This window comes from Macaca mulatta, chromosome 3, assembly GCF_049350105.2.
Source record: "Macaca mulatta isolate MMU2019108-1 chromosome 3, T2T-MMU8v2.0, whole genome shotgun sequence".
NCBI lineage: Eukaryota > Metazoa > Chordata > Mammalia > Primates > Cercopithecidae > Macaca > Macaca mulatta.
The window spans coordinates 155791472-155819333 of record NC_133408.1 but is presented as its reverse complement, the minus strand read 5'-3'; the positions used below and the strand labels follow the sequence as shown (position 1 = coordinate 155819333).

The window sequence follows — 27862 nt, the reverse complement described above, 5'->3', positions numbered from 1 at the left end:
AAGAGAAGTACTATTGGCCAAACAGGAGCTGGAAAAAAAAAAAGTCAAGTTATTCTGGGTATGTGTCAGAGAAAACTGCTACTCCGACTGTGACAGAAATAATTGTAGACTGAGGGAAAAAAGTATTATGGCCTGCTAACATTAGGAAGAATGAATCTACCACTATTCCCCATTTGCTTCCTGTCTCATGATAAGTTTTCAGGAAAAAATTCTTTTAAAATGTTTACATATAAAGAAACCAGAGTTGAAACCCAAATATAAAAGGCTTGTTAGATCCAACTGAATAGAAAATAAAGTTCTCCCAAATGTTAAAATTACACTTTCCCTTTCTTTGAAAAAGAAAAAAACTCCTGCATGACCAAAAACAACTTAAAAGTCCTGATTTTAAAGTTTCATAAACCTTATCTTTTTTCATAATGAAACATCTAGATTCTGTTCTGTCCTGTCAAGAGGTAGCCTTTATTTTCTTTTGGGTAATTTTTATCCTTGGAGACATCGCCCCCTGCTGTAACACATGCTTAGTTGCAGAAGCATTTTTCACTCAAAAAAGGATATGAATAAAAAGAGACAATGATTATTAAAGTGAAAGAAACTTTATTTTGAGTAATATACATATCATTCATTCCATTTAATTTTCATAGTGCATAGCTATGTGTAGAAGTACACAGGGAAAAATAAACATTAGAAATACCTAGCCATGAAAATACACAAGTGAAGACATTTGATATATCCATGGATAGGCTTGGAAGTATTATAAAACAGGATCCGTTAGAAAAGCATAAAAACCATGCAAAAAAAAAATCTTATCTAAATCATGGCAGGCACGTGCAATCAATATGAATCATAGTTTCTGGGTACAAAAAGTATACATGTTCTTTGGATTAAAAGCAAATGGGTGGCTTGGCTTTTTATGTCCAAGCCAAAAATCATGTATAGAAGTAAAAAGTGTGTAGGTCAAGCATGGTGGCTCCCACGCCTGTAATCCCAGCACTTTGGGAGGCCAAGACAGGCGGATCATCTGAGGTCAGGAGTTTGAGACCAGCCTGGCTAACATGGTTAAAACCTGTCTCTACTAAAAATACAAAAATTAGCTGGGCATAGTGGCATGCACCTGTAATCCCAGTTATTTGGGAAGCTGAGGCAGGAGAATTGCTCAAAATTTTTAAAAAAATTGAAAAAGTGTGGATACTGTTATGCCACATGTGATAAAATATTCAAGGCCACAGATGGAAGTCACCCACTTACAAAGAGAATACTGAGAGGTAGGGTACATAAAAAAAAAAAATAGAGAAATGCAATAAAGAAAATGCCACCTCTGCCTAAATCAGGAAAGAGTAAATGCATAGGCATTAAAACGGCAGCTTTGCATACTACACTTCATTTCTCTGTCAAAAAGAATTCACTGTGTATTATTACAAAGGTCAGTGAATAAGATGAGGCAATAAATGTAGCGCCTTGATATTAGGGCAAATTTAGTTTCCTTTTCATTTTACACATGAGGGGAAAAAAAGGAGTGTAGAACTAGAAATGCGCATCTTTCCATTCAGTACATTAACTTTTAAGTGTTTGGCACAAATGGAATAGAGACATGAAGTTTAATGAGATCCAAGCTTCCAACTAAATGATTTCACACTGGAAAAGCTATGGAAAGATAAAATTATTTACTGTTTTACAAATCAAGTGCTTAAGTCAAGTTTAAAAGCTGAGACAGAAAAAAAAAATTGATAAAGAAAAAATGGCCAAAAAAATTAAACAAAATCTCTTGGTTTCCTTTACAGTTTCTTTTTTTTGCCTTTTATTTTTTTTCAAATGGCATTTTACAGTAGAAATGCAGACCACTTTGGCTAGCGATGGCTCGATACTTCTGGGTGCCCTCCTCCTAAGACATCATCTTCTTACATTCCACTGAACAGAAAACCATCCCTTCTACTGGCATGAACTTCTGCCCAATGAGGCACTTGCTGCAGCAGGAGCACAGAAAGCACTCTGTGGATGCATGCCAGCTGAAGTTGTTATAGCTCACCCGCTGCACTTCTGGGTCGATGGCATTGTGGCATCCCTGACACACCTATCAAGAAATAACACAAGAGAAGAGGGTGAGAGATCAAGCTGTAATGGTAACATTTTCACCTTAGGACAAACTGAACACGTTTCTTTAGATGACAAATTACAACTCATGATGACAACCTCGGAAATACACGATGGAGGGTGGCCTTCTAGCTAACCTTTCTGGCCAGCTGTTAAGAGAGGTTAATATACTGAACATCCTGAGAAACAATGGGTGAAGGCCAAACAGGTGATGTGGTGCACGTAAGATAACTTCATGGCGTTCAAGGCAGAAAGTGTTGATGGGAAGTTCCAAAGCAGTGTGCTTAGTTCTGATGTATTTTATTAGATCGCACATTTGTAATTACACAGAAGTTTATGAGATGATTTTTCCTTGTTCATTAAAGCTTTGAAGTGGTAATTTTACCTGTCTTACCTATGACACATGAGATTATTAACACCACTAATTTCTAGACAGTAGTAAATTAAAATCATGTTCAAAGTAATTAAGGACTCAATTAAAAATACTGACAGTGTTTGAGAATAATGAATTTGCACTAAAAATATAACTTGTAGTTAATTGGCTTCTATTCTGTCATAAGATCAGTCATAATTTATGTGTAATCTAATATTGTAGAACATGAATACTTGCAATCCCTGTACCATTCACTATGTGTTATGGATGAATATATATATGACATACAAACGTGTATATATACACACACACAAACATACATACATTTACACAAAATTTTCTTATTCAAACATGTAAATGACCTATGTTATAGCAGAAAACAGCAAACCAGTTCAGACCTCTATAGTCCATGCCCTTCTGGTTTATACATGTTCTGAATGAATATGACTGTCTTAAAGTTTTTGTTTTAAATATTTCATAACAAGCGAAGAAGCCAACAAGACTGTCTGGTATCACAGTGACTAGTCTTAAGCACCCTTGGCCTCATAATGTGATTGTCAGGAATTACTGAGGGATAAGGGGCAGGAACAGGTGGGTGGAGGTCATTCAGCTTGAGCCTCCTACTCAAAAAGACTTCAAAATGTGGCTGCTACTCACTGGATAATTGGTTTAGGCAGTGAAGTGAGGCCTGTTATATATGTCCATTTCAGACCTGCATATTTTTTAGTTATATTGCTTCTGATTACAGAGATTATAGCTCTGTAATCTATAAGTTAGGTCAACCCAGTCTTCCCTGAGATACAAGGAAAATACTTTGTGTGATCAATATACTATTCCTGAATACAACAAAAATGAATGTTTCAATTGCAAGCACATTTCTAATGTGTAGCTGCACCACGCAAGCAACTACTTTTTGTATGTATTTTTATAGCTTTATTATTCATTTAGAACATTGTCTTATTGTTTTCCACATTTAATATTAATCTTTCCATTTTAAAATTTATGATCAACACATAATTGTACATATTTATGGGTGTACTATGTGATGTTTCAATACATGTATACATAGTGTAGTGATCAAATCAGGGTAATTAGGATATCCCTCTCCTTAAACATTATATGATTTCCTTGTGATAAGAACATTCAATCTTTCAGTATTTCTTGTTTGTATAAGCATTTTGAATGTGTTCTTATAAAATACACTGTGTGTTTTATTACCTTGCTTTTAGACCATGATCTATCTACTTTTTCTCAGACCTATAATAGTATTTGTGGATCTTTTTATAATTACCCAAAACACACATTTTCAGTTGCAATTTACAAAAAAGAGATAACTAATGTTCAATTAGTTATCTCTATTGATTACCATAAATTCAAAATCTGACACGTAATCACAGGTCGAATCTATTGATCCCTAATTCTTTGAAAATCTAAAATTGGCCCAGGCTGCGCCGAGGGCCTGGGGACAGCAGAACCCTTCAGGAAGATGATGTGCTTCACCACTTTCCACCTGCCATTTGATTTTCCCATGTTCCTAAACCTTTAATATTTCAAAGAATTCTTATTTCCTTCAATCCCTCTTTTTATTTGTACACAGGATGTAAAACAGCTAATGACATCTGTTGGAATGAGCTCTCTGCAGGAGTGTCCTGTGAATCTGGTGGATGTGAATTCTGGGGGTAACTATGGCGTTCCAGTGACTACACAGAGACAGAGTAACTGCATTTCCCATTTTTTTTCCTTCCAGGTAATTTTTTTTTTCTCAGAAATGTTGTTTGGAGTTGAGCACTTGATTTCAAGTCTAAAAATAATTTGTATTTTCTCTCTCTCTTTTCTAAAATTAAAAGATCTAAGCAGATCAATGTCCTGAACTAGATAAACTTCTCCAAATTTTATATAATGTAGCATGCTGTGTGGGTAGCTCTCTTTGCTGTTAGCTGGAACTTGTTCTGGCGATGGATATGTATGCTCATTTTAATATTAGGCAAAGGCCAATGGTATATCCCACTGAGAAAGTAAACATGAAAGAAATGATGCTATATATCTATTGTTTTGTTTTGTTTTGTTTTTGAAACGGAGTCTCACACTGTCACCTGGGCTGGGGTGCAATGGCAAGATCTCAGCTCATTATAACCTTCACCTCCTGGGTTCAAGCAGTTCTCCTGCCTCTGCCTCCCCAGTAGCTGGAATTACAGGCACTCGCCACCATGCCCAGCTAATTTTTTTGTATTTTTAGTAGAGACAGGGTTTCACCATGTTGGCCAGGCTGGTCTCGAACTCCTGACCTCATGATTCGCCTGCCTTGGCCTCTCAAAGTGCTGGGATTACAGGTGTGAGCCACCACGCCTGGCCAAAATGATGCTATATTATAAAGCTAAATAATTTTAAAATTATTCTATTTTAAAAAATCATATCTGTGGTTATTCTCTGCCATTGATTAGCAACAATGTAATACAGAGAAGCTTGTAACAGCAGTTTTATCTGTTTCAATATATTTTTATTGAGCATCTGTGTTGTCCTAGTGTTGGGAACAGAACAGAAAAGGCAGATAAGAAAATCCCTGCCCTGATGGAGTTACATTCTAGTCCTTGAGACTAACGGTCAGACAGCAGCAAAAAAAGGTATACATGATAATACCTTTAGTCTGTAGAAAAACTGTTGCAACAATATTCATTGAAGCAGTTTTTAGCTAAATAATGTATCAGGTTACATGGTGATTCAACATCTTGTTCCCCAGGTAAAGGAAGGCCCACAGTAGCCCCAAAGCTAGAAATATTAAGAACACAAGTCAGTCACTCATTTCTAAGTGCCGACACTGAAGATACAGAAATAGTAAGGCAAGCTCTACCCTCCAGCTGCTTACAGTCTAGTGAAGGAGACAGATGAGTGACATTCACACACACACGCCCCCCCCCCCCCCACACCATTGGGAACACAGAGAGCCTGGAGACAATGATGGAGTTTGGGCACAGGGAATCAGGAAAGGTGTTCTGAAAAAAAGTTAAAGCTAAACTGAATCTAAAGGAATAAATGTGTAGGTACAGTCAGGTAAAACAGGGAAAAGTAGGGTGTGTTAGAAAAACTATAAAGAGTAAGCAAAAGACAAAGAACAGTGTGTAAACTAGAAAATGCTGGTGGGCATGTGGAAATGTATGATTTGGGTTGGATAACTAGTACAAGGGACAGGAGAGGCAAGAAGGGGCCAGATCTATTAAAAGTTTAATAATTTGCATTTTAGGAAGATCATTTTCCATCATTATGGTGGGTAGCTTTTGAGCAAGACGAATGAAAGTGGAGGAACGAAATTTGAGGCCACTGCAATAGTCAAAATGACCAAAAAAAGAGAAAAGGTCTGAAGTAGAGCGGTTGTAATTATGAGAATGTGAAATATATTGGTGAGACACAGTTGACAGAAAATGAATAACTGTATCGGGGGAATAAACGCTGAAAATTGGCAGTGACATCAAATCTTGTTACGTTATCTTCAAAGTACCACACTCTTATAACTATATAAACTATATGTAATTTCATTCCTTAGCCAGGAGTCTCTTTTACTTTATTTATAGCTCAGGGGACCATTAACACGTATTTCTTTTGCTGCATATAAAGAAGTAAATGTCTTTTTGGATACTCCTGGCTTACACACTTTACCATCTATGGTCAACTTTTTACCCTTTATCTACATTACCATCACTTGGCCATTATACAATAGCAGCTCTGTGTAAGCAGAATAAATGCAAGAAAAAAATATACTTTCACATTGGAATGTTTGCCCACATAAAAATCTAAATATGCAGGCCAAAGTTTGTTATGCCAAATCAATTCAATAAGGGTTTAAGAAATAGGTATCTTACAATCTCCAGGTAGCAAAAACAAAATTCCAGTGGGTGGTCCAGGAACACGAACAGAAAGCATCATATTCAAATAGAGCTAAAGAATATCAATAGCCCCTAGACACCGTTATTGAAATGGAATCTGATTGCTAACCATGAGAATAAAACAATCTCATTCCCATTAAGAATTTTTTAAGTGAGGATTTTATTACTAAGCAGTACCTATAATTGATACTATAAACTTCACAAGTAGAAATCTTGAGGTGGCTCATAGTCAATGCCTGTATTGTTTTTGAACTGCCTTGATTTTAACACCCTGTGGTAGGAATAATTTGCTTTCTACTTAGGAGGAGTGCTTTCTGTTTCCCATTTATAAGAGGCTTTAAGAAAAGTAAAAACTCAAGTCCTAAAGCAGGCTGAGGCAAAACCATCTCCTTAGAACACTTCTCACCACAGCGTGATTCTTCACATAGCAGGGCTTGCACACGGGCTTGTCATTGACCATCACGTATATTTCCCCAGCTAGAATGCTATCACAGTCAAAGCAGCAGAAGTGTTTCAGGTGCCAATTCTGGTTTTCTGCCTGGGTATACTCATTGCTGAATATCAGCTAGGAAGAAGATAAAAATAAAGATTTTTTTTTTAATATAATAATTTACATCTGTAACAACATACTTTCTCAGGGTCTAAAGTTTGAAAATGATAACCTAAAGCTTGAACTTATGCTATCATTTAATTTAGTCTAAATCAATCTTTTGTATTTCTAGTCTTTCATTTGTTAACCCAATTAACACAGACAGAATGAATGATATCAAAAGTTAATTTTTTAAAACTTCTGTGGACGTAAACAGAGCAATTGCTGTTTGGTTAAGTCTTGTTGCCTTCTAGGTAACGGGACCGTATGAGGGTCTAAGAGGGCACCAGCATGCAGGTGGTCCCATAGAACGTACCTCGTCACAGCCAGCACATCGGGGTTTCTCGCTGTCACAGTAATGTCTGCCACAATATAGCTTCTCATTCTTCCAAAAATAAATCATGTCAACCAGGAGTTCATGGCAGGTGCTGCAGACAAAACAAGCTGGGTGCCACAGTTTATCATAGCCAGCCCTTTCGGCATAGATGGCGGGGTCGCCTTCTTTCATACTCAGTTTGCAGCAATAGCAGGACTGAAAGGGAAGCCATCCAGAACAACGTAGTCATTAGAAGACTGCCATTTCTTATCATTGGCTTCAGTAGAAATTCAGAGAAACAACTTTGAAGAGAGATAATTTCTACTGAAATTACAAATTTGTCGACATAGATAATAACATATTAATACTTCTGTAGATAATAACATATTAATACTTCTGTGAAATGGAATCTCAGCTTTCTCCAGGCTACTCAAATCTACTTCATTCACGCTGTGTGTAACAGGGCATTATTTCCTGAATTAAGGTCACTTATGGAAAAAGGAAAATAGTAATAGTAATTTTCAGCTCAATTTTAAGCAGATTCTCTAAAACGATCCCTCAGGGCTTATTAGTGCTCTTTTTTCAGGACTAAGCCTTATTGGTTGGTGTGCTAACTGGAGCTATGAGGAATATATTACAGCAGGTTTGGTTCTTATGTCTGTTCATCTGTGTCCTAATTGCCTCCTACCTTCAAGTCATTAGCAAAATACTTCAATTTCTCCCTTTAGAAGAGACTTAAAAAAGAGCTTCACTATATATCCGCAAAAATTAAATTTAAGTTTGAATTTTAGGCATGTTCTCACAAGCAAAACTGAATTAACCTAAGCATATATTCTTATTTATGGGCAGAGATAAGCAATTAATACCAAGAGCATGTTTAGAAACAGACTATAGAATAATACACTGTCCTTGATTAGCATGCCAATACCAACTACTGTCTGTATATAAAACTCACAATTATCCTTGATAATAAATGCATAGAAAATTTGGCTTTAGATAGAAGTTTCAAACATGATGACCCTCTGTGGGAAGTCTAAAGTGAATCTTAATTCTGTTTATTCCCCATACCTATTCCCTTTTGGAAACTCAGAGGAATAGTCCCCAAAAAAGTTCAAAGAAAGGGAAAAAACTTTGTAAAGTATACAAATCGGGCCAGCAGTGTGACCACTCTACTTACATACTGAGTTCTTTTGTGCTCAGCAGACTTGTCCTCCATGGCCCCCACTGCTGCTGGGGTGCTTCTGTCCCCTCCAGGAATGTTCATTTGTTTCGGGCCTTGGGCATCCATCTCACAGGGAAGTTTGACATCTCCTACTCCCAGAGCTTCGCTCTTATATTTCTTTACAAACTGCTCCATCTCCTTCACCTCTCTGGGAGACAACTCATGGCACTTTGAAGGGTCCTGGTCATGTGCAGGGAGCTGCTTTGCCAGCTGCTTCTTCCGGTACTGTGCCCCCTCTGAGCCTGCTACTGGCTGCTTTTCCTTGGGTAGCATCTGCATGTACTGCCTGGCCTGAACCACAAGGAAGGAGGCCAGTGTTAACTGGGATTGGCCATTAGGCAGTGTGATGTTTTAGAACACACATCAGAAGCAAGTTACTTAAGAAAGAAGTGGGTTCTATCCAACAGTAGCAACTCACCCTCAACAGTATATTAAGAAGTTAAAACTCAAAAACGGTACACGAAATAGATTTAGTTGGGTAAAAAGTAACACTTTTTCTCCATGAAATTACATATTTTTTCAGTTTAGAAGATCTGGCTTACTACTGTTTACTTAAGCTAAATAAACAAATGTACAGTTGAAAGAACACACAAACTTTTAGGCAGACATGTTTGGAATGGTCTACAGGACCAGGAACATTTTTATCACATAAAAAATGACATTGCAAAATTCACTTTAATGATTTAACTGACCTTAAAAGACTTCCAAATGTTTCATTTAGTTGTTATAATAGTGGAAGGCGCTTGATATAAAACTGTGATCTTTTTGGTCTTATATAGTATTAATAAAGAAAATAAAATGAAGAAAAAACACAGATAATGTTGAGTATTTTTTTTTTAGTTCCAAACTATGACAAAAATTCTCTTTATCATCTTAAAAGAAATCCTCTCAAGAGTAAGCTAGAAGAGTTACTAGATTGATATAAAACATGATTTCCATCTAATTATTAAGAATGTTAGACCATTCCCTCAAAAAGGTAAACATATCTAGGGAGTTGGAAAAATTTTATGAAGTATTTAGTCTGACATTCAAAAGACTAGAAAAGGAATCAGAAGTCAAAGTAATGAGAACCCCAGAAGAATAATAGATCTAGGATGTGTGAAGTTGATTAGGTCACCAAAGAAACTGCCCCAAATAAATGCTTCAGGAACTTCAATAAAGGAACTCTCTGTCCCCATATTATTTACCAATGCCTGATTCTGGACAGGAGGTGCCCACTCATAGGTAACTGTATTGATGGAGACATTCTTCTTGGCAGCAACTGGATTGGTCAATATCATAACATTGCGTTTATACATGGGAATTCCATCTGACTTTAGTTTTGCAATCAGGGTGGTATACTTGGTGTCTTCAAAAAGTTTTCCCACTTTTCGATCCTCTTCATTGCTCAAGAGGACATCATGTTCTTCTTGGCCACACTTGCAGTTACGACATATTTTTCTATAATTTTGAAAATAGGTAGAAAATGATTAATCGTACTTAATCGATATTTATGTTGATACATTTACAGTTCATAAAATACTTTTAGGCATATTCTATATCATAGTATGCAAAGGCAAATTCTTTTTTACAAGGGAGAATAAGTATCCATAAAGTTGCAAGAAGGAAACAAAACACAACTTTGCTTGATAAGGCTTTTAAGAGCTAGGTTGTAAAAATTGACAAGAGGGACCCAATTAAACTGAAGAGCTTCTACAAAGCAAAAGAAACTGGCAACAGGACAGACAGACAACCTACAGAATGGAAGAAAATATTTGCAAACCCTACATCGAATAAAGGTCTAATATTCAGAATCTATAAGGAACAATTCAACAAGCAAAAGGCAACCCCATTAAAAAAATGGGAAAAGGACATGAACAGACACTTCTCAAAAGAAGATACACATATGGCCAACAAATATATGAAAACATGCTCAATATCACTAATAATTAAGGAATGCAAATCAAAACCATGATGAGATGCCATCTCCCATCAATCAGAATAGCTATTACTAAAAAGTCAAAAAACAACAGATGTTGTGGAAAAAAGGGAATGCTTATACGCTGTTGGTGAGAATGTAAATTAGTTCAGCCACTGTGGAAACCAGTTTGGAGGTTTCTCAAAGAACTTAGAACTACCATTCAACCCAGCAATCCCAAAGGAAAATGCATTGTTCTTCCAAAATTTAGACAATGCACTCGTATGTTTATCACAGTAGTATTCACAATAGGAAAGACATAGTGGAATCAACCTAGATGCCCATCAATGGTAGACTGGATAAAGAAAATGTGGAACATATTCACCATGGAATACTATGCAGCCATAAAAAAGAATGAAATCATGTCCTTTGAAGCAAAATGAATGCAGCTGAAAGCCATTATCTTAAGTCAATTAATACAGGAACAGAAAACCAAATACTACATATTCTCACTTATAAGTGGGAGCTAAATATTGACTATACATGGACACAAAGAGGGGACTAATAGACACTGGGGACTATTAGAGTGAGGAGGGTGAGAGGGAGCAATGTTTGAAAAGCTAACTCTCAGGTACTATGGTCACTACCTGGGTGATGGGATCACTTGTACCCCAAACCTTAGTAACATGCAATTTACCCATGTAAAATACCTGTACTGCACATGTACATTCTGAATCTAAAATGGAAGTTGAAAAAAAAGAGGAAAGCAGCAGAATTATCAGTCACTAATAATGTATTTTTGGAAATTACTGAATTAAGTTTTGTGATTTTGATGGTACTATAATGTTTCAACTGAATTTTCAAAGTAAGTGTTTTAACAAATTCAGTATGTTTTGTCAACCAAACGTGCATCTGCATTTCTGATATGATCAGGAGAAGCAATTATTCATTTGATTTTTATCAAAACCAACCAAGATTTTTTCAATTAATTCACTGAAAGAAGTGGTGATGGCCCCAATAACAGACATCTTCAATTGTACCATTAAAAAAAATAAAAGACTGCGATTAAAAAGTACACACTTAAAGGTACATGTCTGAGTGTAACCCCATCTGATATTCCTTATGCTGTCACCAAATAGTAAATAAATAATAAAGAAAAAAGAAATGAATTAAATAAAGCCACAAAAATTATATGCATTTCCTTATTTTATTTAAGCCACAGGCTTTGTACTTTATTGCATGTTAACATTTTATAGCCATTATCCAAGGTTTTGTGTTTGTTTTTTTTTTTTTAGTGAGAGATAGGGAAAGTTTTCCCATCAAAGACTACAACCTTTCTCATTTTTTTCTCAATTTCTTTTGCCCTCCATTTCCTTCCCTTTTGTTTTCCTTTCTCTTTCCTTCCCTTATTTTATTTCTTCAAACACTTATTGCCACCTACCATGTGCTCTCTGCCATCATGGTGTTTTTTATAGTTCAAGGACAATGTTCTCTTTTTCACTCTGGTTTGGCACACACACATTCATTCATTCAAGCAACATACATGAGTGCCCATGTGCCAAGCAATGTACTTCACACTAGGACATAGTGCTACAAAAAAAAAAAAAAAAAAAGGTCCTAGACTCTGACTTGTAGAACTTACTGTCTGGTGGGAGACAGACATTAAATAATCACGCACACACACACAATTTCATTTGTGATAGGAAAGTCAAGTACAGGGTCCCTTGAGAGGGTGTAATTTTGACTTCAAACTAGTGAAGAAGGGACTCCATAAGAAGGTGACATTTAGGTTGAGATCTGGATGATGTATGAAACATAGGTGTAAACTGTGTATGTGGGTGCGTATCTGGGAAGGAGAAAAGGAAGGAAAAGAAAAGTCTCTAGTGTCTGGGTATAAAGAGGAATACCTGCAGTGGTCCTGAATTAGGAAAGAAATTGTCCCCTTAGGTGTCATAACCAGGGGAGGTTGGTATGACTGTATGAGTCAGTGGGAGGGTGGCAAGGCTGGAGGGATAGGCATGAAGTCATGCAGGGGCTCATAGAACACATTAAGGAATTTGGGCTTCATCATAAGAGCAATCAGGAGGCAGCAAAGGCTTTTTGGTAATGGAATAAAATGATCGGATCTGTAATTATAAATATCACAATATCTGCCATGTGGTAAATGGATTAGGAGTGAAACATAACTGGAAATAGGGAGACAAGTTAACATGTTAATTATGCATCCAGTTTGCAATGGCATGGTTCTAAGTAACAGGATACTGCCACTACTTCACAAATGGAATTTATATCTTGGAGGGTTATTGTTGTGGTCCAGATAAAATATTCTATGGCTTAGATTAGAGTATTCAACAGTAGAGATGAAAAGAAAGGAGGAAATTTGAGGTCTCCTCGAACAAAAACCTGACTAAACTTTGTGATTTGGATATAGTGATGGTAAAGGGAAGGCTCAGTGATATGGTTTGGCTGTGACCCCACCCAAATCTCATCTTGAATCGTAGTTCCCATAATTCCCATGTGTCATGGGAGGGATGTGGTAGGAGGTAATTGAATCATGAGGGCTGTTACCCTCATGCTATTCTCATGATAGTGAGTGAGTTCTCACGAGATCTGATGGTTTTATAAGGGACTTTTTCCCCTTTTGCTCGGCACTTCTCCTTCCTGCCACAATGTGAAGAATGTGTTTGCTTCCCGTTCAGTCATGTTTGTAAGTTTCCTGAGGCCTCCCAGCCATGCTGAACTGTGAGTCAATTAAATCTCTTTCCTTTATAAATTACCCAGTCTCAGGTATGTCTTTATTAGCAGCATGAGAATGGACTAATATAGTAAATTGGTACTGCAAAGAGTAGGGTGCTGCTATAAGGATACCTGAAAATGTGGAAGCGATTTTGGAACTGGGTAACAGGCAGAGGTTAGAAAAGTCTGGAGGGCTAATAAGACAGGTTGATGTGAGAAAGTTTGGAAATTCCTAGAAACTTGGAGGGTTCAGAAGACAGGAAGATGTGGGAAAGTTTGGAACTTCCTAGAGACTTGTTGAATGACTTTTACCAAAATACTGCTGAAGACAATGAAGTCCAGGCTGAGGTGGTCTCAGATGGAGATGAGGAACTTGCTGGGAACCGGTATAAAGGCCACTCTGGCTATTCAAAGAGACTGGTGGTATTTTGCCCCTGCCCTAGAATCTGTAGGCAGGGGCAAAACTTTGAACTTGAGAGAGGTGATTTAGGGTATCTGGTAGGAGAAATCTTTAAGCAGCAAAGCATTCAAGAGGTGATGGAGGATAAAAGTTTGAAAAATTTGCAGCCTGACAATGCGATACAAAAGAAAAGGCCATTTTCTGGGGAGGAATTCAAACTCGTTGCAGGAATTTCCATAAGTAACAAGGTGCCCAGATGTTAATCACCAAGACAATGGAGAAAATGTCTCCAGGGCCTGTCAAAGAGCTTCACAGCAGCTCCTCCCATCACAGGCCTGGAGGCCTAGGAGGGAAAAATGCTTTCGTGGACCAGGCCCAGGGCCCCCTTGCTCTGTGCAGCCTTGGGACATGCTGCCCTGTATCCCAGCTTCTTCAGCTCCAGTGGTGGCTAAAAGGGGCCAAGGTATAGCTTGGGCCATTGCTTCAGACGGTGCAAGCCCCAAGCCTTGGCAGCTTCCATAAGGTATTGGTCCTGCAGGTATGCAGAAGACATGTTTGGGAACCTCCGCCTAGATTTTGGAGGATGTATGAAAATGCCTGGATGTCCAGCCAGAAGTTTGTTGCAGGGGCAGAGTCCTCATGGAGAACCTCTGCTAGGGTAGTGTGGAAGGGAAATGTGGGGTCAGAGCGCCCACACAGCATCCTCACAAGGGCGCTGCATCGTGGAGCTATAAGAAGAGGGCCACCATCCTCTAGACCCCAGAATGGTAGATCCAAGGACAGCCGTAGGCACTCAACACCAGCCTGTGAAAGCAGCTGGGAGTGGGACTGTACCCTGCAAAGCCACAAGGATGGAGCTGCCCAAGGTCATGGGGAGCCCACCTTTGTTGCATTAGCACGCCCTGGATATGAGACATGAAGTCAAACGAGATCATTTTGGAACTTTAAGGTTTAATGACTGCCCTATTGGATTTCCGACTCATGGGGCCTATAGCCCCTTTGTTTTGGCCAGTTTCTCCCATTTGGAATGGCATATTTACCCAATGCCTGTACCCTCATTGTATCTAGGAAGTAACTAACTTGCTTTTGATTTTACTGGCTCACAGGCAGAAGGGACTTGCCTTGTCTCAGATAAGACTTTGGACTTGGACTTTTGAGTTAATGTTGGAATGAGTTAAGACTGTGGGAGACTGTTGGAAGGGCATGATTGTGTTTTGAAATGTGAGGACATGAGAGTTGGGAGGGGCCAGGGGCAGAATGATATGGTTTGGCTGTGTCCCCACCCAAATCTCATCTTGAATTGTATTTCCCATAATCCCACGTGTTGTGGGAGGGACATGGTGGGAGGTAACTGAATCATGGGAGCTGTTACCCTCATACTCTTCTTGTGATGGTGAGTGAGTTCTCATGAGATCTGATGGTTTTATAAGGGGCTTTTCTCCATTTTCCTAGGCACTTCGTGCTGCCACCATGTGAAGAAGGATGTGTTTGCTTCCCCTTTTGCCACGATTGTAAGATTCCTGAGGCCTTCTCAGCCATGCTGAACTGTGAGTCAATTAAACCTCTTTCCTTTATAAGTTACCCAGTCCTGGGTATGTCTGTATTAGCAGCGTGAGAGCAGACTAATACACTCAGTCCCTCGAAAAATAAAACCAAGTTTCTGAGATGAGTAAATTAGTAGAAGGAATATAATATATTAAGACAGTTTATTCAAAAGATGAACAGTTTTGCAGTATGGAGTGGGGAAGGCCGATGGAAGCCTCCAAAATGAAACCACTGATAAATCTGATATGCCTGTGAGATAAGGTAAAGGTATCACAGAGTGTAGGATATGTAACTCTCAGGTTAAACACTGTAGCCTGGTAGGAAATATAAATTTGGTGGTCAGAGAACAATATAATGACTATGAGTTAAAGAGATCATCTGTGCCTCTTGGCGAAAGTGTAGAGGGAAAAAGTAAGGACTCAAGAAAGAGTCTGGCAGAGGAAAAGAAGCTGGAAAAGGTGACAGAGAAAAACAGAGTAGTAGGGAGTGGTGTTAAACATTTAAGCTGGAACTAATATACAAGGCAACGACAGCATAAAATTAAGATTGGCGATCTGAGTGTTTTAAAACACATTCTAAAGATACTTACATTGTTCAGTCTATATAAACATGGATTAACTTTAGATAGTTAGGTTAAGTATGCATGTTGAAATAACTAGATAACTAAATAAAAAATTTACACTTTAAAACACTCAAATTAGAAAAAAGGAAAGAATAAAGTACTAAGTGTTCAATTCAGGAAGTTAGGAAAAAGGCATAATAAGTCTGAAGTAAAAGGAAGGAAAATAAAGAGAATAGAAGAAACTAGTAAAGGGAAATAGAAACAATTCTAGAAAGAGTTTCTGCAGGGTGGGGCACGGGGGGAACAAACCCAGACACTCAGCATAGATCATACTTACTGCATTAGTTTTAAGATGTGAAGCAAGAAAGCAACCTTGCTATCACCAATTCTAATCATACTGTTCTGAAGGTACTAATCAGAACAGTGTGAAAAAAAGTGACAAGAATTCATCAAAAAGAAAAAAACTAAACTGTTGCTATCACAGAGAAATGCAATGTATTAATTAGCATTAAGAAGAGTTTAATAAGTTTTCTAAATTTAAAATTAATATAAGTCATGGAATTTCTCTACATCAGAAACAGAAAAAACAACAACTAAAAACCCAAATGAATCTCATTGCCAAATAATACATTATTAATTATAGATTTTAGGTTGTTACATTCTGAATGTTCTTAAAATACTTTTCAGTATGCAAACTGAAAATATTAGATTTGACTTGTATATTCCGAGAGATAGAGAGAGAGAGAGAGAGAGAGAGAGAGAGAGAGACTGGTGGTGAAGAGGCAAATTGCTTTCCTTGTGCACACTAGTCAGAAATCTTTATTTGGTAAGAATTTGTTGAAGAACTTGCATATTCTAGTTCAGCTATAAAATAATCTTTCTAACATCTGGTTATCTCATACTCCCATCTAGTGGAAAGCAGCAAGTTATCCTACTACAGTATGTTCTTTACTTTTATTCTTTGGTTAACAAAAATGTAATTATACTATCACACTGCTTTTGGATCAAGTTTAAAATTATATCTTCCTGAGGGGGGAAAAAGGTGAAGTGGGAATTTAGTTCTTAATATAGCTAAATAGATCCTTCTATGGCTGTGAGCTACAGCATGCATCCCAGTAATTAGTAAAGTGATGTCTTAAAAGATCAAGGCTGTATAATAAATACTGGACTTTGGAAATTTTTACAATCTAAGTTCTACACCAGTACAACATGAATACCACAAAATAAGAAGGGTCAGATTTTAGAATCTGAAAGATAAATAGTAAAAGATACAAGTGAAATAAAGCCTGAAGGTTTCTGAAGCATGAATAAACTATGGTGAGCTGTGGCTTGGTTAAAAAGTTATATTTACTATGAAAGTGTTAAATATAAAGAGTTAAATTCACTAATTATAGAAGAACCAACTCTGTATTTTTAAAAATTATTATTTGTCTTGACAATTAGAAGAATTCACAATCTCAGGAAGCCTCTGCTTTTCTACCAATGCCTTTAACCACCCAATATACCTTTATTAATAAGTAAGTAAAATCAGGTTAAAACAACATACCAATAGCAGTAGTGGTGAGAAAGAAGAAATACCTAAGAAGTCATACTATGCCATATAATTAACAGTTTCCTAAGTAGAGAAAACCTATGATTGATTCATTGTAATTTAATAAATCATGACTACATTAAAAGCCTCATCTGCATCCTCATTCCAATGTGGTGAATTGTGGTGACAGAGTCCTTGGTAAGAATGTGACCCAAGAAGGGTGGGATGGTTCTTCAACTAGAGCTGTCATCACTGAAACAGCTGGGATGACCACATCCCTTCCAGTTGCCTTACACTGGAGCTCCATTTCTACAAGGAAAAGAGCCAGCTACAAACCACTCTGCAAGAAAGCATACTATAAAACCAGCACCAGGTGCCAGGAGCTATCTATTGTGGAGATCTGTGCTATTACCAGTTACCTACTTTTAGGTTTTAAAATCTTTTTCTTAGAGTTCTAATCTACAGTGTTTTATATTTGAATCTCCCACATTTAAACTAAAACATTTTACTTTTAGAAATACCTATAAAAACTTTTAGAGTCATTTGGAAGCAATCCAACAAATTTATTAAAAGAAAAACCTTGTTGTGGAATTGGAGAAGAAAAGGATGCCACTGTGATCTTGTTATCAGAGAGTGGCCTGAGAATAAGTGGGATGTTTATCACATATTCAATTTCAGCCTAAAATAACCCAGATTCTACCCTTAAGAAAATGAAGAACTTTAAAAACGTGGTTTTATACAAACCTAAAACAAAAACAAAAACGGGGTATGGGTGAGCACAATATCCACGTGCAAGGGGCTGTTTGTGCGGTGTGTGGATTATCTTTCTTCAGGGGCTGTTTGTGCGGTGTGTGGATTATCTTTCTTCAGGGGCTGTTTGTGCGGTGTGTGGATTATTTTTCTTCAGATGATCCATAAGTAACTTCTGATGACATATATAGATTTAAACAGCTTGTTTATTAAATTTATTTGTGCTATACTGAGTTGACAGTTTTAAGAGAGTATATAAATCAGTTCCCATATTTAGCACAGTTTTCAAACCTCTAAATTTTCTAAACTGTCCTATTGAGCAGTTCTCGCTCCAGACTCTCCACAGGATGTTAAGAAAAGTTCTATGGGGAAAAGAAAAGGGAAGGGGATTCAGACTTAAGTTAGTTTAAAAGTCTTTTTCATGATTCTTTTAAAAAGATGCAAAGGTGGACTGGCAGATTGGAAAGCTCTAAGGTGTGGGGATGGAGGAGGGTTATTTGTATTAAACGCTGTTTGTACAAAAAGAGTTTAGCATCATTAACACATATATATGCAAACATTAATATGTATGGCAAATCAAAATTGTACACTCAAAACTTTACATTACAACTTAAGAGTCCTAGAGTTAAATCTAACTGGTGAAGGAAAGGGAGGAGTGAAGGGGAGGAAAGGAGGGAGAGAGGGAGAGAGACAGCCTGGGATAGCAAGTACAAGAACCAAACTACCAAAAGTATTGCCTCAGACAAATAAACATATTTACAGTTTCAAGCTGAAAGCAACCAAGAAACTATCCTTTATTCTACCAAAAGAAATTTTTTTTTGTATCACTATTTGTAAAACTTACTATTTTTCCAAGGCAAGTAGTAGAAACTAGAGTGCTTTGACATGCTGCCAGCATTCGCAGTGATTTAAAAGCATGGCCATGGCATTGCTACAAACCATAATTTTAAAGGGTTGGAAGCTGCCCTTTTATAACAGGGATATACATATATGGATTTAAGCGTGGGCCTCTGTGATAGAATTCAACACAAGTATTAATCCATTTATGGTAGGGAATTTTCAGTTTTCACTCAGCTCTAAATCAATCAGAAATTCTGAACAGATGTATGTTATAATCAAGTAACACATTTTCAATAAATTGCAACTGTTTTATTGGGAGACTTTAACAAAGATAAGGCAAAACTAATAATTATGTTACTTAATATGATAAATGACATGGTTGCAATTATATTAACTATACTTCAATATGAAATAACTGGCTATAAACTGGAAACCTTGGGTCCGTGTCATACGTTTCAATAAACACTCATTCTCTCGAAATATTACTTGAAAGCATGCCCGGCAGATAGTGTTTCTTATTGGGTCGTTATCAGGCTTCCTGAACCTTTTATTTTCCTCTACTATTGTAATCACGGGCACACTGAAAAAGGAGAGAGCTCACAGTAAAAGTACACCTTTGTCCGCAGGATGTCTGTATCACAACAATCACACCTCAGAGGCGACAGCCTGGTGCAGTTCAAAGTTCACTGGCCCTGAGAGTGAAAAATGCACATTCTAGTATCTACTCTGCCATGGAGAAAGGTTTTGGCAAACTCTGAATTCAAATTCAGCTCTGCCATCTGTAAGCCCTAACTTTGGTAAGTTGTTTAACTTTCCTAAGTCTTTGATTTATCATAAATAATAAAATAAATATTAGGAGTATTAGGTACAATCAGGTATATAAAGTGCTGTGGTAAGCAGAATTTTAAGATGGCTCCTATGAATTCTGTCCCCAGTGTTACTTTCATGATGATGTTACTTTAAATGGCAAATGGGAAATTTTCCAGGCGTGCCTAATCTAATCATGTGAGCCCTTAAAAAGCAATGAATTTTCTCTGGCTGGGAGCAGAAGGGGAAGTTGGAGGCGTGTGAGGTTCAGGAAGGATTCTAAGGAGTGTTGCTGGCTTTGAAGATGGAAGGGGCTGTACCTCAATGAATGCGAGTGGCTTCTAGAAGCTGAGAGTAGCCAGCCCCCAGCTGAGAGCAACGAGGAAACAGGGACCTTGGTTCTCCAACCACAGAAAATGAATTCTACCAACAAGAATGAGCTTGAAAGCAGATTTTTCCCCAGAACTTAAAGGTGAGAACTTAGCCTGGCCAACACCTTCATTTCAGCTTTTTGAGGTGCTAAGCACAGAATCCAGCTAAGCCAGCCCCACTACCTCAGACTTCTAATCTGAAAGATAATGGATGCTGGCCAGACACAGTGGCTCACGCCTGTAATCCTAGCACTTTGGGAGGCTGAGGCGGGTGAATCAGCTGACATCAGTGGTTTGAGACCAGCCTGGCCAACATGGTGAAACCCTGTCTCTACTAAGAATACAAAAAATCAGGTGGGTGTGGTGGTGGGCGCCTGTAATCCCAGCTACTCGGGAGGCAGGCAGGAGAATCACTTGAATCTAGGAGGCAGAGGTTGCAGTGAGCCGAGATTGCACCACTGCACTCCAGCCTGGGCAAAAAGGGTGAAACCCCGTCTCAAAAAAAAAAGTAATAATATAATAATAATAATAATGGATGTTGAGTTAATAGTTGTTGCTTTAACTTGCAAAGTTTGTAGTAATTTGTTATGCAGTAGTAGAAAATTATTACAAGTGCTCACTGGTGTGTGACACATAGAAATCATTCACAAATTATATTATTAATAACTCATGGGCTCAAAGAAGTCATTTTAACTTCCTTTGGTTTTAGTTCTTTGATCTGTAAAATAAGGTTCGACTAGTTAAGTTACAAGTTCCACTCTAAATTTCTAATAATTCATTTTTAGTCTCCTGCAACTATGGTGATAAACCTTGATCCGGCATCTTCCATTCACCTCTCCAGATTCACTCTCCATGCCTCAGTACTCTGTGCTACTTCCCAGAAGGCTGACCCTTAAGGACTACACCGTGGGTTCCCTTGGCACTGGCAATGGGACAATGGGAGGTGCCAGCAGGAAATCAGAATGATGAAGAAGAATGAGGTCTGGGTATTTATCTCCTGGCTTCCTATAAGTATACAAGGTGATAAAAAGGAAAATGATTCCTAACAACTTTGGGGGTATGTGGAAGCAGGGGAAGGGGGTGCTGTGGACTGAACTGTATTTCCTCAGTTATATGCTGAAGCCCAAACCCCTAATGTGACTGTAAAAGCAGGGGCTTTTAGGAAGTAAAGTTAAAAGAGGTCACAAGGTGAAGGTCACAATCCATTGGAATAGGTGACCTTATAAGAAAAGGGAGAGAGATCTCTTCCTCTCCAGACACACACACACACACACACACACACACACACGCACAGGCACACACACACCAAGGAAAGGCCATGTGAGCACATGGTGAGAAGGCAGCCGTCTGTAAGCCTGGAAGGGAGACCTCACCAGAACTCAACCATGTTGATTGATCAAGCACCTGATCTTGAACTTTCCAGCCTGTAGAACTGGGAGAAATACATTTTGTTTAAACTACCAGGTCTGTGATATTTTGTTATGGTGGCCTGAAAAGACATACATGGGCAGGGAAGAATTCTCAGAGGTATTTCTTGAGCTGAGACTTTTTGTTTCCTACTGGTGGGAGGTAGGGTTTTCCAGGCAGAGAATACCAACAATAAGGCACGAAATTTCAGGGAATAGTATGTATCAAGCACTTGGAGCATAGGGTGCTTGGAAGGGCAGTGGAAGAGGCTGGAAAGGCAAGCAGAGGCCAGATGTTGGGGTTTAACATCAAAGGTCAAGAATTTTGCCTAAAAGAAGTCCAGTGGGAAACTACTGAGGGTTCTTAAGTCATCAGAAGTATATAATAGTATCCATGTTCAAAAGACCATTTATGTGGTTGTGTGAGAGGCCAGACTAATAAAGAGGTAGAGAATAATTTAACTCTGATTTTTGAAATGTACCCAGTGGAGCCCTCAGGGTCCTAAGTCAAGGATCACCATGAAGCTGGAGGAGGAGGCTAAGTGGGCAGGGTCATGGAATCCCATGTCTACCTCACCCACAGAAGTTCTGTGGCCCTAGACTAGACCTGGAATCTTTGTTACACTCAGGACAGCCAGTCTAGAATATTTTACTTCAAAGACTGTACTGAAAGAGGCTACATATGGAGGTCAAAGGCACCTGCTTCAGCTCTTTTAGCTACGGTGAAAAAGTCAGGGAATTATCAAGAATTCTGAGAGAAACGTGACTGGACTCATGCCAGGAAGATGTCAGAACTACTAAGAAATACCAACGGGGTGGACTGTTATCAACCCCAGCTGAATGACAGGCCATATGCAAAGCCCTAGACTATTATGGCTCTTAGATTTTCAGACTATACCCAATTGATTAAATGAGTCTGTGTGATAAAATTGAAAAAAAAAAAAAAAAAAAAAGGTTATTTTCATGCCATGGAGATCTGCTCTTGTCGGATATATTTTCATCTGAAAGTATCAGATTAAAATGATTAATATAGACATAACAAAAATGACTATAACTTGCTTTAGAGAAAAGATGATATCTCTTAGGAATGAGCTTTAAAATCTCATGAGCAGTTTTTGGCAATTGCATAGCAGAACCAAAAAGAATACAGGTTAAGTATCTCTTACCCAAACTGCTTCAGAAGTAAAATAAAACAGAAGTGTATCAGATTTCAAATTTTTTTAAAGTTTGGAATATTTGCATAAACACAATGAGCTATCTTGGGTATAGGGCCCAAGTTTAAACATAAAATTCATTTCTATTCCATATACAGCTTATGTACATAGCCTGATGGTAATTTTATACATATTTTAAATAATCTTGTACAAGACACAAAGGTTTGAATGTATTTTGACTGTGACCTGTCACATGGTCAGGTATGTGAAATTTTCCACTTGTGGCATCATGTTGACACTCAAGAAGTTTTGGTTTTGGAGCATTTTGGATTTTGGATTTTAGGTATTATAAGATTGTAAGGTAAAAACTACGCCCAGGAGAGGGCAGTGCAGCCTTCGGTAAAGTTAACTGATAGGGACAATAGAAAACAGTGTGAGCATTAAGAGCAGAGACGTTCTAATCCACGAAAACTATTTTGTGTTAAGTCACTTTACCTTTTTAAAACATGAGAGACATACTGCCTCACTTCTATATCCCTTGAAGAGACAGCACAAGGGAGAGCTGTTTAAGTCTTGTAAAAAAAAATTCCTGGAAAACTTTAGCTCCCTAAAACTGAAGAATTGTATCAGTTCTAGCAGGTTTCTACTGACTTTGCTATTTTACACATTTACCTTTGTTCTGAAAACTGATTCAATAAATAGTTTTTAAAAGAGCTTAATTTCTAAAATTTTATTTGTTTATAATCTCCTTTAATTACACTGTACACATTTCCAAGAGCTGATGAAAGTGTGTATTCTAAAGGGTTTCTGGTGGAAATTTGTAGTACAGAAGTGGCTCTCAAATGACAGTCATCCTAACAAGATAGTTGCCATCCTAAAATTGTATAGTTATCTTTATTTTTTTTTCCTGCTAATTCTAACTTTGAGCAGACTTGTGAACTACCATTACGGACTTGACAGTCATTCATAAGCACAGGTTTCAAATACTGATTTTAGATTTATATGATATGCAGTAGTACTTTCAAAACAACCTAAAGATAAGATCTATATAAAATTCACATTTTTGACCCACTAACATGTCTTGTGTATATTTGCACTTCATTCAAACCAAGACACTACAATTAATTTTTTTCTTTAAAAAAAATTCAAGTGTTTCAATGTTTTTCACTGGTAACTTACTGCTGAAAATTTTAAAGAGACCTAAATTCAACTTCATTCCCTGATAACTAACATATAAATTCTCAATTCAGTATTCATATTTGTTTACTGAAAATGTAGAGATGAGATGTGAAGTTACTAATTTTTAAGAAGAAAATAATTAAATTATTAAACAGGGCCAGGCGTGGTGGCTCACGCCTGTAATCCTAGCACTTTGGGAGGCTGAGGTGGGCTGATCACTTGAGGTCAGGAGTTTGAGACCAGCCTTGCCAACATAGTGAAACCCCATCTCTACTAAAAATACAAAAAACAAAAATTAGCCAGGCGTCATGGCACAAGCCTGTAATCTCAGCTATTCAGGAGGCTAAGGCAAGAGAATTGCTTGAACCAGAAAGCGGAGGTTGCAGTGAGCTGAGGTCACACCACTGCACTCCAGTCTAGGTGACAGAATGAGAGTTCGTCTCAAAAAATAAATAATAAAATAAATAAATAAATTATTAAACAGTCCTGGAGGATTACTACAAACTTATTTACTACCAGAAAGATATATTCAGTATTTCAGGCTCAAAGGAAATCCTAAAGACAGCAAGCAAATCCAACAACTCTAAATATAGTTATTATGGTCCAATTTACTAAGTCAAACTTAATGACAGTAAGAACACTTTATGTTGTATTCATTTCTCAGAAAAGACAATAACAGGTCTGCAACTTAGCAAGCATGCTGGAGAACTTGAAGATATTTCCACTGTCTAAGGAAGTATTGCAAAAAGTATACATTACTAATGTGGTTGCAGTTTTCAAAACAATACCTCCAGAAGTGCAGTTCGAATCCTTCACATTTTTCTTTGCATTTTAAACAAGGGGCTCCAAATCCTTGCTCGTGACCTAAGCCCATCTGTTAAAAAGAAAACATTGCGAATCTATTATTACATTCTTTACAAATCTAAAAATTCAATAAATTGCAGTTTTAATTCCACTTACCACTTGTGTTGATATAACTTTCAAACAAATCTTATGTTTAGTCAGTGATGATACCCAGGTATGTACATGGCAGTTCCAAGTACATACATAACATATTTTATATTTTGATTGCCTTTTATCATAGAAAGAAAAGCATCAGCATATAACCGTATAGAAAACTACAAATATTGCAAATAGCAAAAAGTCATGAACTTATGTCTTTGGCCACTACATGCTTCGTAGTACAGCCCTGTAGTACAACAGGTACAACACTCAGAAAACCATAGCTTAAAAAGCTCTCATCCTGAATAACATATTTTGCATCAAACAAGGCATTAAAGATTTTAGGAATTACAACTGAAGTAATATTTTTATTATGATAAATATTAATAGCTACAATATACACTTATTGAATGCCAGTGCTATGGCTTTAACGTTTGTGCTCCTCCAAAATTCATGTGGCAACTTAATCCCCAATGTACCAATATCATGAAGCTGGGCCTTCATGAAATGATTAGGTAGTTAGGCAATGATGGCTCCACCTTCATTGATGGGGCTTCCTCTCTTCCATCTCTTCTGAAACTTCCTCCATGTGAAGATGCAGCAACAAGGTGCCATCATCTTGGAAGCAGGAAGCAAGCCCACACCAGACACTGAATCTGCCAGTGCCTTGATCTTGAACTTCCCAGCCCCCAGAACTTAAGAAATAAATTTCTATTATTTATAAATTACCCAGTCTAAGGTATTTTGTTATGGCAGCAGGAATAGACTAAGACACGAGGAATAGAGGCAAGTACTTTACTTATATCTCACTAAAATCTTACAGAACCTTTGCCAACTTTTTGATGGGGTTGTTTTTTTCTTGTAAATTTGACTGAATTCTTTATAGGTTCTTGATATTAGCCCTTTGTCAGATAAGTAGATTGCAAAAATTTTCTCCCATTCTGTAGGTTGCCTGTTCACTCTGATGGTAGTTTCTTTTGCTGTGCAGAAGCTCTTTAGTTTAATTAGATCCCATTTGTCAATTTGGCTTTTGTTGCTGTTGCTTTTGGTGTTTTAGACATGAAGTGCTTGCCCGTGCCTATGTCCTGAATGGTATTACCTAGGTTTTCTTCTAGGGTGTTTATGGTTTTAGGTCTAACATTTAAGTCTCTAATCCATCTTGAATTAATTTTCGTATAAGGAGTAAGAAAAGGATCCAGTTTCAGCTTTCTACTTACAGCTAGCCAATTTTCCCAGCACCATTTATTAAATAGGGAATCCTTTCCCCATTTCTTGTTTTTGTCAGGTTTGTTAAAGATCAGATGACTGTAGATGCGTGGTATTATTTCTGAGGCCTCTGTTCTGTTCCATTGGTCTATATCTCTGTTTTGGTACCAGTACCATGCTGTTTTGGTTACTGTAGCCTTGTAGTATAGTTTGAAGTCAGGTAGTGTGATGCCTCCAGCTTTGTTCTTTTGGCTTAGGATTGTCTTGGCAATGCGGGGTCTTTTTTGGTTCCACATGAACTTTTTAAAGCAGTTTTTTCCAATTCTGTGAAAAAAGTCATTGGTAGCTAAATGGGGATGGCATTGAATCTATAAATTACCTTGGGCAGTATGGTCATTTTCACAATATTGATTCTTCCTATGCATGAGCATGGTATGTTCTTCCATTTGTTTGTGCCCTCTTTTATTTCACTGAGCAGTGGTTTGTAGTTCTCTTTGAAGAGGTCAGGATATGAACAGACACTTCTCAAAAGAAGACATTCATACAGCCATGAGACATGAAAAAATGCTCATCATCACTTGCCATCAGAGAAATGCAAATCAAAACCACAATGAGATACCATCTCACACCAGTTAGAATGGCAATCATTAAAAAATCAGGAAACAACAGGTGCTGGAGAGGATGTGGAGAAATAGGAACACTTTTAGACTGTTGGTGGGACTGTAAACTAGTTCAACCATTGTGGAAAACAGTGTGGTGATTCCTCAAGGATCTAGAACTAGAAATACTATTTGACCCAGCCATCCCATTACTGGGGATATACCCAAAAGATTATAAGTCATGCTGCTATAAAGACACATGCACATGTATGTTTATTGCAGCACTATTCACAATAGCAAAGACTTGGAATCAACCCAAATGTCCATCAATGACAGACTGGATTAAGAAAATGTGGCACATATACACCATGGAATACTATGCAGCCATAAAAAAGAATGAGTTTGTGTCCTTTGTCGGGACATGGATGCAGCTGGAAACCATCATTCTCAGGAAACTATCGCAAGAACAGAAAACCAAACACCGTATGTTCTCACTCATAGGTGGGAATTGAACAACGAGATCACTTGGACACAGGAAGGGGATCATCACACACCGGGTCCTATTGTGGGGAGGGGGTGGGGGAAGAGATAGCATTAGGAGATATACCTAATGTAAATGACGAGTTAATGGGTGCAGCACACCAACATGGCACATGTATACATATGTAACAAACCTGCACGTTGTGCACATGTACCCTAGAACTTAAAGTATAATAAAATTAAAAAAAATATATATATATATATATACTTTATCTTTTAGCAGTTACATATTTGAGTTAAACCAACTTTTCTTCATGTACATCAACCAAAACGGCATATCAGAACAGATAGAATTCTATAGCAGATATGAGAATCTAGATGTTGTCTATTAGAGGGTTTTCTCGTAAAAACGTTACTTTTCTCAGTGTTTTTTGTTTAGAAAATATTTTTATATAGAATGTAATTTATTAAAAAAAAAATCTTACAGAACCATATAAAATACTTACAGAGTAGGCAATATTATTTGCCATTTTTGACACGTTTTTGCTGAAACTCAGAGATTATGGAATTTGCTTAAGATCAAAGTGTTAATAAACGGTAGAGTAGAGATTTGAGTTCAGGTCTTTCTGACTCCAAGGCCTGCGCTCTTCTGCCTGAAGCTGTAGGGAGGCGAGGAGTGGAGAGCTGTATTACCACCCTTGCTATAGTAAACCATCTTTTCTTCTTTACCATATTAAACAATAGTCTTTGAGAACTTGCTGAGACATGGCCTAATATGTGGAAGGAGTGGGGTGCAGATGGCAGAGGACACAAGATGGTAATTAAGCTCTTTTACCCAACTACCAATATTGAAAAAAAAAAAAAAAGAGTAGCCAGTCTTACATCAGTACAGTGGCAAACCACCAGTAACCAGATTATTCCGTGTTTTAAATATCACATCAGTGACCATGAGGAATTGGTTACTGGTTAGTGCCTAGAGTAGCAGTTCAAG

General features: G+C 37.6%; 1 protein-coding gene and 1 long non-coding RNA gene across 4 annotated transcripts in view; one reads left to right on the top strand and one right to left on the bottom strand.

Annotated features, from left to right (window-relative positions):
* LOC106997619 (uncharacterized) overlaps nt 1-22242 on the top strand; it is a 258203-nt gene extending 235961 nt beyond the window's left edge. Inside the window, exons 5-7 of one of the 2 annotated variants that reach the window (XR_003728311.2) lie at nt 4059-4208; nt 14952-15046; nt 20691-22242. This is a non-coding gene — a long non-coding RNA (uncharacterized LOC106997619). Of the gene's footprint in view, nt 1-4058; nt 4209-14951; nt 15047-19353; nt 19487-20690 lie in introns of those variants that run through there. The other variant, XR_013415497.1, reaches the window with a different exon arrangement.
* The window catches only part of TES (testin LIM domain protein), a 50004-nt gene continuing 22719 nt past the window's right edge, over nt 578-27862 (bottom strand). The window contains exons 2-8 of one of the 2 annotated variants that reach the window (XM_077995042.1): nt 27378-27530; nt 24433-24518; nt 9654-9906; nt 8422-8757; nt 7245-7460; nt 6746-6904; nt 578-2068 (exon numbers count right to left, since the gene is read on the bottom strand). In XM_077995042.1, the coding sequence (XP_077851168.1) occupies nt 1880-2068; nt 6746-6904; nt 7245-7460; nt 8422-8757; nt 9654-9906; nt 24433-24518; nt 27378-27401 (1263 nt within the window). In that variant the 5' untranslated portion in view covers nt 27402-27530 and the 3' untranslated portion in view covers nt 578-1879. 2 annotated transcript variants of the gene reach the window in all.